At 45.8% G+C, this 13,581-nt stretch overlaps 1 protein-coding gene across 1 annotated transcript in view; it reads right to left on the reverse strand.

Moving 5' to 3' along the window:
• Positions 1-13,581, reverse strand: part of OSBP2 (oxysterol binding protein 2) — a 128,252-nt gene that overhangs the window by 12,292 nt on the left and 102,379 nt on the right. Inside the window, exons 4-9 of the mRNA XM_048513920.1 lie at positions 13,049-13,241; positions 11,267-11,387; positions 10,553-10,619; positions 8,947-9,111; positions 1,493-1,738; positions 226-346 (exon numbers count right to left, since the gene is read on the reverse strand). Of these exons, the coding sequence (XP_048369877.1) occupies positions 226-346; positions 1,493-1,738; positions 8,947-9,111; positions 10,553-10,619; positions 11,267-11,387; positions 13,049-13,241 (913 nt within the window). The remainder of the gene's footprint in view (positions 1-225; positions 347-1,492; positions 1,739-8,946; positions 9,112-10,552; positions 10,620-11,266; positions 11,388-13,048; positions 13,242-13,581) is intronic.

Genomic DNA, 13,581 nt, shown 5'->3' on the forward strand with positions numbered 1-13,581 from the left:
ATAATACAGGGAATATGAGAATTGTATAAGTATTACAAAGAGTCACATGGCTTTAATACAACCCAACTAAAAAAAGTGGTCTTGTGCCATTTCCTGAAATCTCTAGCGGGCCATAAGGAAGAAGAAAAAGAAGAAATCCATCTAAGAGAAAATGAACTCCCCACGCTAAATTGTCTGTGAGTGGCAAGAAAGTACAATTCTGTACCTGAAAAGCTGACCTCTTACCCAATGGCATGATGGAGAGATATTTGCCCCGAAACTTGCTAGCAATGGTGATTTCCTGCCATAGCGTCCAGCCTCGTCTGGAGTAGACATGATGGGCTGCAGCTGGGGGGTGATGGCTCACCTGGGAGAAATAAGTCCTGAAAATGTTAATACCAGGAAAGAAACCCTGGAGGTGGCCCAAAAGACCATGCCAGCCAACCACAAGCACAGAAAGGTCCTTAGGCATGGGAAAGCACCAGGCACAGCATTGAGACACCAAGTCCCTTCTAAACTAATCCTCCACAGAGAAATCACTTCTTCCACAGAACTGGTGCAGTACAACAAGCTACAATGCTCCTGTGATGAAAGAGGCTATCTATGAGCGAGGTTGTATCCCACTTTTCCAGATAGCTCATGGATCTCAATTCCTTATCAGCCCCTGCCAGCATCAGGGGATGATGGGAATTGTAGTCCATGAACATCTGGAGAGCCGCAGGTTGCAGACCCCTGATTTAAAGAGAAGTGACTAGGAATTCCGAAGCAGAATCCCCAAACTTTGACAATTTGGATATTCTTCTGTTAGCATTAACAAGTTGGGAGAGGGGGGAGATGAGACTTGCAGGAGGGAATACCATCTCCCCCCCCGCACACACCCCCCAAATTGCCGAGTCCAGTGCAGCTCCAGGCCTCTACCATTCACCTCTAAGGCTGGGACCAAAGAGTTTCCCAGCATGCACAGCTGGGCCTGGAGTGACTCCCAGAGTGACTCTCTTTGCCATGGCTGGGCACAAAGCAGCTCCCAACGGCTGCTACTGCAGAATTATAGTACATATGTTGTCTGTGCATGCACAGCCAATGCTTTTTTATGGGGGGGGGAGGGATTTAAACTCCCCAATGTATTTTTTTAAAGACAGATTTTTCTGCAGGAACGTCTATTTACACCTCAACCTAATGCTCTTTGCTCATGAAGCAGCTACCTCTAGCAGCAGCCAGCTCTGATGGGTGTCAGTCCCAAGGAACGCAGGTTAAAAGGTGGACAAGGTCAGTTTTGCCCTTTATTTAGCAATATTTAAATTTATCCTATATGGATTTTGCCTGACATTCCTCTAAGGCAGGCAGGACATCAAACCTGGACATATGTGACTTCAGTCCCGCATCAGTGACTGTCCCCAAGGATGCCTAAGTAAACTTCATAGCTAAGTAGGGGGTTTGAACCCTGACATCTCTCTCTTGCTAGATGTCAGCACACCTTTTCTCATCTGCTCTGGCTCATCAACCCATCGCTTACCTGTTCGCAAAGTGAACGGAAGCCCAGTTCATCCAGGCGGTCCAGCTCATAAGTCTCGCCGAGGAGTGGGTTGAATGGTTTGGCTGTCCGGTGGACTGTTGTTGAGTAGGAAGACACGGAGAAAGCAGCCACAAAACACATCTGCTCTGTGGAGCTCTCACACTTGACAGCTTTGTCAAGCAGCTCGTGATACTCCAGGTCCTCTGTTAGCCTCTGCAGCATGGATAGCGGCTCATTGAAGTTTACCTGCAGAAGACCGAGGGAGTGAAGAATGCGTCATGTATGGGGAGGAGTGATCTGACCCCCAGATGCTGCATTGGATCCTGCAAAATATGGTGCTCATGCATTCACAAAAGGTCACATCCTAGTCTCAAATTAAGATCTGGGAGATCCAGGTTCAAATCCGTACTCTGCCATGGAAACTTGCCAGGTGACCTTAGGCTACTGGCACACCCTCAGCCTAGTCTACCTCAAAGGGCTGTTGTAAGAATAAAAAGGAGGAGAGCAGAATGATGTAAGCCACTTTGGGCCCTCATTGGGGAGCAAAGCAGAATATAAATAAGGTAAATAAATACCTGCTAGCACCTTTCCTAGACAATTCTCATTTTCATTCACAGGAATCAAGTAATCACATATTAATTCCACCTTTCCTCACATGAGCTCAGTCCATGGGTCCCCCTCCTATATTTCATCTTCACAGTAATCCCTAAGGCAAGTTAGGCTGAGAGAAAATGATTGGCTCAAGGTCATCCAGTGGGGAGATTCGAACTCTGGTCCCACTAGTTGTGGTCCAAAACCTTAACTGCTACATTAAATGGGCTCTGCTATATCCAGTGTTTAAAGCGTTTAAAGGCATTTGCGATCTCCTTCACACTGAGCATACATTCCCTTCAGTTAGATTCTTGGTTACACACACATTTCTCCCTCTGTGGAACTCATTACCCTCTTAGATCAGAGAATCTCTGCAGTTTCTGAAAGCTTTGAACATGCAAGTTTTCATCTCCTTTCACAGGGAAAGCAAAGGGAAGCAGCATACATCCCCCTTTGTTCAGGTTTTTATCACTCCTCTTCGTCTTCCCCTACCCATAGGCTAACAGTTCCTCCCGCTCTTTCAGCCACTACTTCAGAAAGATTGGAAGGTTTGGATTTTTTCATTTTCATGCCCTCAAAATTGACATCAAACTTACGTGGTCTAGTGAATTAACATTAAACCAAAGAAAGCACCAAAAAAACCCCTCCCTAAAAATGGCAGGCAACTCTCCGATTGGAGATTGCAGGGAACAACAAGGAAGAAAGGGGTGGGCAAAATGGTAGCTGGGCTGGGCTAGGGACATTGTGCAGCAGGAGAATCCCTGTAAACAAAAAAGAAGCAAGAAAAACTCACTGTGAAGCAAACAGCTGTGGGGCAAGCAGTTCATGCATAAATGGCCAAATTGTTTTGCATATCTTTGTCTCAGAAGTCCTTACAACAGCCTTATACAGTAGGGCAATATTGACTCTCCCTCGCTAAAACTGGTGGAGAAGTTCTGAGGCTGCAGTGAGGTTTGCTTAAGACAAGTAAAAAAAAACTGAAAATGGAGATTTGGAAGAATTTGAATTTCACACCCCGTATCACATTCTGTGTTCTCACAGAACCACAGCACACTCAAAGTCCTTTCCTTGGGATAAGGCTTTTAACCTGAAAATGTTGTCCATAAGACCTTAAGGGCATTAAAGATATTCAGTTGTCCACAAGACCTTAAGGGCATTTAAGATATTCAGTTGAATATTGAGGCAGATTTGGGGAAAGCCTCGTATCTTCTTTTTCCCCACTGCAGTACTTTTGATGGTTACCATTTGGCCGGAGAATCTGAGCTCCTCAGCTGCCTGCAAAGACGACAGCATTTGGAACACCTTCCCAGAGATAAGATACTGGCATTAATTTATGAGGGGGGTGGGGGTGGGGGATGGCGGGTCTCTTCCAGAAGAGCTGTTTCTCTTTTTTGCTTCTGATTCTCGCCCACACCACAGCATGGATTTGCACATCGTCATCACAAGGAGGTGAGAGTACAAGGAGAATGCTTGTATGAAGGGCAGTGGAGACAGCAATTTGTCACTTGGTTGAAAAGCAGAAGAATAAGGGGAGGGTGACACAGATACTTTGCATTACAGGACCAAAGTGCTTCAGGAACAAAAGGTGGATGTGCTGGAGCGGCTGGCAGAAAATCCCCTGGTGTGACTGTGGGAAGGCCAGTTGAATGGCTTTACTAGCCTGTATAAGCAATGCCATGCTGGAGAGGTTCAAAGGCTTGGTTTGGACATGGGAGCCTCAGGTTAAGATCACTACACTTATAACAACGCTCCCCAGGATTGGGGCAGGCCAACCTCATCCTAGCCAGCCTTGCAGGGTTGTGGTGTGAGTTCTGAGCTTCTTGAAGGAAGATGGGTTTAACAGTAATATGGAATGCCTTCTACAGCTGCCAGACTAGAAGCAGTTATGGACATGGTGAGTTTCTGCCTGGTCAAACACAACCTTGCTTCCGATGGGGACACTTGGATTATTTTGTTTCCTGCATTAACATCAGTTCACAGGCCTGGTAGCCAGATGGCTACCACATGGCTGCTCTTGCCTCCCTCCTACTTTCGGCTTGTATCCCAACCACCCAGTTGGAAGAAAACCCTAAGTTTCCACAGGAGGGTGTGTGTGGCAATTTCTTCTGATTTCTTCTTCCTGCTGCAGGTTGCTGAAATCTTGTTCCTGAGGGCCAGTAAATCTTCAGGAATAACTGCCTTTAATTGCTGGGAATGTGGCTAGATATGGGCCTGGGTCCCCTTTTGAACCCTAAATTCCTCCAAGTGTACCCCACCAAACACTCAACCCCTTTCCAACTTTATGAACCTTTCATATCCCCCAAAGGATAACTATACATGACACTGGAAAACCATGATTTATCTCTTTCTCTTTTGAAATATAGGTTCAGGGGACTGTGAATTTGATTGCAGCAGTGGGGTTGAGGGAACGTGACTACATTTCTCCCCATGAGATATCTTTGCAATCAAAATTGCACTTCCCAAGTTGCTTTCTGACCCACAGTGGAAAAGAAATACAGGGAGAAGATTCCTCTCATCCAGGTGCCTGATTCACATCCCTAAGGATTGGAGCTGTGTAATCCATAATACAGTTAATGGCCACAGAGGTCCTACAGAAAACCTGAGAAGGATTAATGCCTTCTGCACTTTGTGGTGCAACTACAATCAGTCAAAATCCCTCTTCTCTGGAGCTAAACAAGGGAGGGGGGAAGATTTATTATTTTAAACTTGGCTACATCTAAACGATGGATGTAATTTAAGATGTAAAGCTGTATTTTGTAAACAGAATTTTGTAAGCCACCCAGAAATTTCTGTATTTGGCAGGATATAAATTCCAAAACTAAACAAACACATAAAATATTGCATGTGGAAGAATTTTAAAGAGGCTGGGTCTTTGACATACTGAAACTTTTGCATAGAGACTGCAAAAATTTCCTGCAGGGAAATGTGTGCCATGTAGTACCACTGCTGCAGTAAAAATATGCAGTTCTTACCCCCTGCCCCACCCAAAATTCACCCATATTCAATAACAATAAAAAAGATGGGAGATCAGTCACAGATCTCCTGATGCCACATACAGTTTGATCCTGACACTCAGATTATAACATCAGAATGTCTCCTGGCATGCAGGCGTCTTCCAACATTCCACTTCTCTATTTGGTGTTTTAACACTGCAGGTACGGGGTGTTCGTTCACATTTGACACCTGGATGTTCACAGACCGAGCAGACAGCTCACAAAAGCAGGCAGATGTCAAAGGCAAATTGAAATATGTATGAAAAGACGCCTGTCTGTTGTGCCAGCATCAAGAACAAAATTAGAACGGAGTCGCTGGCAAAACTGACACGGCAACAAGACGCATGAGCAGCCCCAGCAGTTAATTTGCAGGTTCGTCTCTGTACTGAGATCACACAGTCTCATGTCCATAAAGGAACAGCAGGGAATTTTTTAATTCCTCATGAGCAGGGATTCTATTTTGCCCTTACAAAAAGGGACCTTGATTCCAGATGATCCACAGAAAGCAGAACAGCCAACTTGGGAGGTGGGAGGAAGCAGGTGTTTTCTTGACTCAGTGCTGCAACCTGCCCCTCCCGCCCCCAATGGTTGCAGACGATCAAAGACGGGCGAGGAAGAGAACTCTAGTGCTGTTTGGGCTACTCTGCATTCTGGGGCAAGAAGAAAAAGGTGACAAAACATGAGATGAGGTTGGGTAGTGCAAGGAAACTGAAAAGGTCAATTTGGATATTGAAATGAGTGTGTTTAAACACCAGGGAACAGGGAGCAATGAATAGTTCCACGCGCTGAATGTTACCCCATCTAAGCTGGTGTGATCAGCAAAGGTAGATGGAGAGAGACAACTGAGAGCGACACACACGAAAGCAGAGTACACACTGTTCTTTGTAAAAGCATGTTTTGGGCTCGCTATTAGCACAAGTCTTTTGTCGTGTGCCTCAAAAGCCCCCAGTGAATGAGGGAGATTTACTGTCATGCCCAAATGATATTACAACTCTAAATATTTCCCAGCATGGCTCCTGCATGAACATAATCTGTTTGTTGCCACAAGCATTGTGGTAACAGATTTAAAGCCTTTAATTACTCTGTTTGGCTACTGCATCTCTTCTACTGCATTCCAAGCATGCCCTGCAGTCTTGGATACAGGGATGATTGATAAAACTACAATATATGGGCTATTAAGAAGAGTCTCAGTGGCCTTCACCAAGAGTATATCCCTGTATTGTCGTGTGTGTGGGGGAGCCTACTGCCTTGAAACTGGGAACGTGAAAGTGTGCAGGGCTGGTGGTGTCAGCTACCACCTGTTGTGAGCCCAAGAGGATGTTTGCAACAGTTGGCAAGCAAAACAAGTACCCAAGCCCTAAAACAAATAGCAAAACCCTAAGTGAGCCAGTGTAGTGGTTAAGAGCAGGTGCACCCTAATCTGGAGAACTGGGTTTGATTCTCCGCTCTGCCTCTTGAGCTGTGGAGGCTTATCTGGGGAACTAGATTAGCTTGTGCACTCCAGCATATGCCAGCTGGGTGTCCTTGGACTAGTCACAGTTCTTTGGAGCTCTCTCAGCTCCACCTACCTCACAGGGTGTTTGTTGTGAGGGGTGGGAAGGGAAAGGAGTTTGTAAGCCCCTTTGAGTCTCCTTACAGGAGAGAAAGGGGGGAAATAAATCCAACTCCTTTTCTTCTTCTAAAAGGTGCAAAATTGTTGAATATCTCCTCAGAAAAGCCCATCAAGAGGGGGATAAGTAGTTGGTGTTCTCTTCAGGTGGTTGAATTGTACCCTTCACCCAGTTTGTGCCCATCAGGTAAAAACTGACCCTCTCTCAAAGTGTGTGTGGTGTGGGGGAGATGGACTAAGATTCTGGGAGATATCAGGAATGGAACCAACAAGGACAGAGTGCCAGCAGACAATGTTAGAGGCTGCTGAGTGAATGAATCCAGTCTGGTTCCAACTCTGTAGGAGGCTCTTCTGGCTTGTGGGGGAGGTTCTAACTGGCTGAGATAGTGAAAGAGATGGAAGTATGAAAGTGACAACATGGGCAGAGGGACGTGAATTGAGACAGCCCTAGAAGGAGTCTTGGGCAAGCAGTGATAAAGAGAAGACCACGTAGGCTAGAGACAGTAAGCACTGCAAAGAAGAAGAATTTGGATTTATACCCCTTTTCTCAACCATACGGCGTCTCAGAGTGGCTTACAAACTCCTTACCTTTCTCTCCCCACAACTGACACTTTGTGAAATAAGTGGGGCTCAGAGAGTCTGGCCAGAATTGTGACTAGCCCAAGGTTATTTAGTAGGCTTCATGTCTAGGAGTGGGAAAACAAACCTGGTTTGCCAGATTAGAATCGGTCACTCATGCAGAGGAGTGAGGAATCAAACCCGGTTCTCCAGATTAGAGCCCACCTGCTCTTAACCACTACGCCACACTGGCTCCCTCAAGACAGCAGCACTGGAGAGTTGGGTCTTGCTGACTTTTGCAAACATCTAAAATGACTTCTAGTTATAATGGCTAAATTGCCCCTCCATGCTTAGAGGTACGCACTCCTGCACATCAGTGTGAGGGAGATAGCAGCATTGCGTGAACATTATCGTCCTGTATTTTATTGGCTTTCCTGGTAGCATCTGATTAGCTTCTGCCCAGAAATGGGATGCTGAACGAGATGAGCCTTTGATCTGATCCAGCAGGGCTTTTCCAATGTTCTTGTGAGAAAAGAAAAATAGATTTTGTGCAGCGTCGCAGGTGCAATCAATCAGGGTCATCAAAGGGCAGGAGAGAGCAGGAAAGATGGGCAAGGATTAGTTCCTTATGTAACATGCACCGTGTGACAGCCGGTCATGAAGCAAACAACTGTGAGTGCGACATTCGCTGCAAAGAGCAGCAACAACTGCCCTGGCCTGGCCTTGTCAGGAAGCAGCTCTGCTCCATGAGCTGAGAAATGCACAAGGAAGCATTCAATCACTTGCCAATTAAGAATATCTGATCATTCTGGAAACAGACACTGCCAGAGGCTTGTGTGCGGCTGGAAGGCTGCCTGCCTTGGCCAGCTTTCCAGATGCCTGGGGACTGAAACACATGGACTACTTCCCTGCCTTACTTGCTTAGTGGCACTGGCCTCACCATCTCCACTACACACCTTCTAATCCAAGAAGAGTCTGGGTGGTCACTTAGCCCTTAAAGATGTCCTTATTTATTATAAGAGAGCAAGGCAGGCTACAGCTCAGTGATGTGGCTGATGCTTTAGCACAGGGAGAGGATAGAACTGAGGTTTTGGGGAGCAGCTCAATTTTTTCCAGAGCCTTGGGAGCTGCCAGGCTCAAAATGGCAGCTTGTACAAAAATCAAAGGGCAAAGCAGGTTGATGCAGGGGCAAAAAGGCACCACACACTCCTTCCCTGTCCAGAGCAAGGATGTGTGTGCGGGAGTACATGTGAAGGAGGAGGAGATGGGAAAGTATGCTGGAGCTGTCCTTTTCTCATGTAGAACAAAGGTGTGTTCATACATGCCTGGATACCCCTCTTTTGAATGAAAGGAGACAAAATGCCATGGTAGCTTTACAGGGAAGGATCAGATAGTTATTTCAGCAGCACTGGAAGAGGGCCAGAGAGCTACCACATTTGCTCAGGAGGAAGACAACCCTGAATGAGTGAGCACCCCCCTCCCCTCCCCCATTCCTCTGTCTCTTCCTCTCACCCCTTCTTTCTCTGCTTCCCTGCACCTGATGGTTGGGGCAGACTACAAGTTCAAAGACAATTCCAGCAGCAGGTCATTGCATGCCTTAAGACCAGCAGGCACTGAAACCCCCTCCACTCGCCAGAGTCATGGCAATGACAGGTAAAGCGCAAGCTCAAGGGAACGAGTGGGGCGGAAGTAGAAGGACATACAGGCATCGGTATCTTCGACAGTTCTTTGCCAATGCAATTTTTCATGATGCTCCAGAGGTTAAGGCTGTAGTTGGGTTTGTCTGGGATTCGGGTCCGCCTGCTCTTCTTGGACACGACATCTTTCCCTGCAGCATCAAAGCTGGACCGAGTGGAGCACTCAAACACCTGGAGAGGAAGCAGAGCCAACTGAAGTCAAGGGTCCAGTATTTCCAATTTCCCCAGCTGCGCATACAAGGAAGTAAACCCCAGCCCACAATTCATTTTTTAAAATACCACCTAGGATGAAAGCTTGAAGGAGGGGTAAGCACTAAACCGCACCTCCCTTCTGCTCTGAATGACGCAAGACCACTTTCCATGGAATCGGTAAGGACCTGAGAAACCTTCAAGTTCAATTCTCCAACAAGTTGCAACGCATCACTTTCTCCACAGTTAACCCACGTGACGGGTTGGCAACCAGAAGGCACTGAAGTCTGCGGATCTTTCCCATTTTCTTCTCTCCTCAGTAACCATTTCTGACACTGGGAAAATTGATTCCCAGGTTGGAAGCATCCACATGGGACAGGGGGCTGCAGTGAGAGGGTGAAAGAGATGATCTCATCCTTCTTGCTCTTTTAATCATTGGAGCTCCACTGATGGGAAGGAAGCGGTTTCACTTCTTTCTCCCTGAATTCCACTGCATTCTTCACACATCCCATTTGAATGTATTTTTATAATTCAAGTAGAATTATCAAATTTTGGCCTCTCTTCAAGCTTCTGGCCAGAATCTGTACACATTTGCATGGATCTCACTCTAGCCCTTTAGCACCAACTTTTACTGTTACATATAATAATGGCTGGACTCTTGAGAGAAGGGCTCACATAAAGGGGAGAAGTAGAACTAGTTTCCCCTTGTCCACAAGTGTATCGGAAGCCTGCAAAATGAACATAAATACTGCTAGCTCAACATGTATACTTATTTTGTTTGCATGCGAGAAAGCAATATGTTAATTTAAAAAGGCATCCCATCAAACAGAGTTTCTGTTTGAAATGCTGAAGAGCTACCATCAGAACTATGCAGAACCTCACTCACTGACATTCTGTAGTTAGCACTGCCTCCTGCAGCAGCCATTTTGTGGCTGACTCTGCCTCCAATGGCAGCCATTTTGTAGTTGCGCCAACCACCCTCTGTCAGAGTTCTAAAGGTACCTGCAGGCTCAAAAAGGTTGGGGACTCCTGCCATAGAGACAGTGATCTCTTGTTGCTTATGTCTCCAATCATCCTGCATTAAGCAAAGAACAGAAATGCAGTTTTGATGCTGAAGTTCCCAGGGACCTTCAGAGATAAAATGAGGGGGTCTGCGGTGGGGAAGGGAAAATCAGAGGAAATGCCAGCTCAATCTCAATTCAACTGAGTGTATTCAGCCCCTGGCCAGCCATGCATTTTCCATCATCTCTCACATATTTTGGAAAATGTCAAAATTAGAAGCAAGAAGCTGATATCTGACACTGATTAAATCTCTTAGGACATGGATGCCACCATTAGGCTGGGCTCATCAAAAATACCCCAGAGCAAAAATAACCAAATTTGGGTTCCTACCATTTGGGGAACCCTATCTGAGTTCACTCACACTGTCGTCTATATTCCAGTCATCAGCACGACCTTCACTGGTCCCGCTCAGGTTGCTGTCAGTGCGTCTGCAGGAAATACAAAGATGGCAGCAGGAGGTGAAATGGGGCATGGTAACCCAATGCAGTACACAAACAATTCCCTTTGTGAGGGAGTCACAAAGGGTAGGTTCTGATATGTAAAATGAATTACGTCACATTCTTACCAATCTAGCTTCTGTGCCCAACCCAAGCTCCTTATTGCAGAGAAGGTGAAGAATTTGGATTTAAACCCCATCTTTGTCTCCTGTAAAGAGACTCAAGGAGGCTTACAAACTCCTTTCATTTCCTTTCTCCACAACAGGCACCTTGGGAGATAGGTGAGGCTGAGAGAGTTCTGAATTAATTGTAACTAGCCCAGCAGGAATGTAGGAGTGGAGAAACTAATCTGGTTCACCAGATAAGAGGCTGCTGCTCATGGGGACGAGAGGGGAATAAAGATTAGAGTCCACCTGAACCACCACACCATGCTGGGTAGCTGCTGTCACCCAGATCCTAAGACACAGAGAAAGCGACTGGCTGCACCAAAGGAAGTTGTCGCTTTCCTTTCAGGGTGAATGTTAACCAGCCTATTACTTTACAGGATAGTTTTCCAAACATGTTAGGAGACAGCCTAACCTCTTGGAAACAGCAGCCATTGAAAGTGGCCCACAGCACACTACCCAAGCCACACATACCTGTGGTGTTTTGTGGGATCTGCAGCTACTGTGATGAACGATGGCGCGTCCTCCATGGCATCAAAGTATTCTGTGTCCTCATCTTCGTCGCTGGCTTCCCCTTTCACGGTCGACACGCTCCCTGCAGGCCCAGAGGGACATGAGGATAAGCATGCTGTCACCCCCTTCCCCATCAAAACATGTGACAAGCAAAACAGAGACAAGTGGTTCGAGAAGCAGAGATCTATGACAGTATCCTTACAAAGAACCTGTGTCTTCTGACTGAGCTATAACAGATGCCTACACTTAATTCCCATCTCCCTCCAACTGAGCAATTCTGATTCTGATTCTACAGCTACAGGAACTTCAGCAATAACTACTTTGCTGTAAAATTACTATGGATTTCAACCATCAAAACCAGGAGTCTTGTAGACCCTTCAAGACTAACCAGTTTTTACCAGATCATGGAATCCCAGCTTGGAGAAAGCTTATGTTGGAATGAAAAAATGTCAGCCTTTGAAGTATTACAAAATTACAAGACTCTTGATTTTTTTTGTACCTACAGCCTAATAAGAATACCCTTCTGGAATTTGTTTCTAAACCTCAAGTCCACATTTGCAACTCTTCAATGAAGATGGCGTGTATTTGTGCAACGACCTCCCACAATTGTGAACTAAGCTTTTGCCTTTGCATCTGTTGCTAAATTTGGCTCCAGAGTTTTGGCTGAATCTGAAATTCCTATAGTTTCCTTGACAGAAATCGACAGAGAATCTTCCACAGGATATAGGACAATGTACTTTTCAAAGCATGACGTCTGACCCAGGACTCGAATAAGAGTTTAAATGAATGCCAAAGGAAGTCCATATATTATATAAATCAAATACAGTTCCCCTCCATTACCGCAGACACCTACCTTGAACACCACCAAAATGTCTTTGTTAGACTCAAGATGACAATCCATCAGCAGAAAATTGCCTTGCAGCAGATTTCATTCCTTTAGAATTGCTACTCATCATTGTCACTTGAAATGTACTGCACATGGTCGTTCTTTAGCGCGTGAGCTATGGCCTTGTCCCAGTGCTGCTTTTGGAAAGCAGTGGACAAATTAGCTTCATTCTATACTCACCCTTGAGATTTTCTGCCTTCAAATTAATCCTGAGAAACATTGTGTCCACGTGGAAGACTACGTCGAGTGACTAAGCCTACTCTGCGTTGTGGGACTACATGACTCATCCTTTCACGTTTTGAAAATTGGACTGAAGATCTTTTAGAATGATACACCAATTAAGGGGCCTGTAGCGTTTAACAGATGTGCCATCACTACTAGCATGTCTAGAGACTGGTGCTGCAGCATCTATTTTCATCTGTTCCAAATGAAGTGGACAAAGAATAAACTGAAGCTCAAATGAGGTGAGATATAAAATATGATGCGATGGAACTCTGTGAACCAGCTGGATGGGGAAATGTCTCCTCTGGATGGGACTGCAGCAACCCTGAAAGATCAGATTCACAGTTTGGATACTTTCTGGACCACAGATACCTTTTATCAACTTTGGCGGACTTGATAGTCTTGGCCTCTATGGTTGCTTGCTGGCCCTCCGTAATAATTTCTGGGGAGCTATGAGACATGATATTGGACTAGATGAACACAGAAATGTAAGCTCCATCACACCCCTTCTGAACAGCGCAGCAAAATGAGACTGACTACACTGTTTTGCTCTGAGAAAACAAAAACTTTCAGCAAGGCAGGAGTAATTTGCCTTAGGGGTATCTGCCAGAGATGGGACGGAGGCAGATGCTCACCTTTGAGTGCGCGGGTGACAGTATTCACAGTGAGTCCCGGGGCTCCTCGACAGGCTCGTTCCAAGCTGTTGTGCTGCTTGGCTAACTGCTCAATGGTTTCCTCCAGGCGGGTCCGCTGCTCACGCTCGTACTGAAGCACACGCTGCCATTTCCGGCTGTGGGCCTCTGCTAACTCTAGGAAATCCCGGCAAGCCTGCAGGAAACAAAAGCATTCTGGTCAAGAGCTGACTGCAGTGGCTTAGAAATGCCACTATGAGAGAAGTGCTGCATGTGGCAAAAGAGAAGGGCTGATATGGCTGATTTCTTTGGTTGCCCTTTACAAAACAGTAAACATACAGAATTCTGTAAATGGGCTCAGTAATCTACACATACCATTTGTAGCATTTCTTGGCGCAGAATTCGGATTGCAGAACTGTTGGGTGCAAAAATTTTAATTAATTTGTTTTCTTTCTAGTACGGAAGACGGGGAACCTTGGCTAAAACTGGAATTATGAATTATGTTCCAAACAAACCAGAATGGGGAGTTGGTTCAC

This window comes from Sphaerodactylus townsendi, linkage group LG13 (genome assembly GCF_021028975.2).
Source record: "Sphaerodactylus townsendi isolate TG3544 linkage group LG13, MPM_Stown_v2.3, whole genome shotgun sequence".
In the NCBI taxonomy this organism is placed as follows: domain Eukaryota; kingdom Metazoa; phylum Chordata; class Lepidosauria; order Squamata; family Sphaerodactylidae; genus Sphaerodactylus; species Sphaerodactylus townsendi.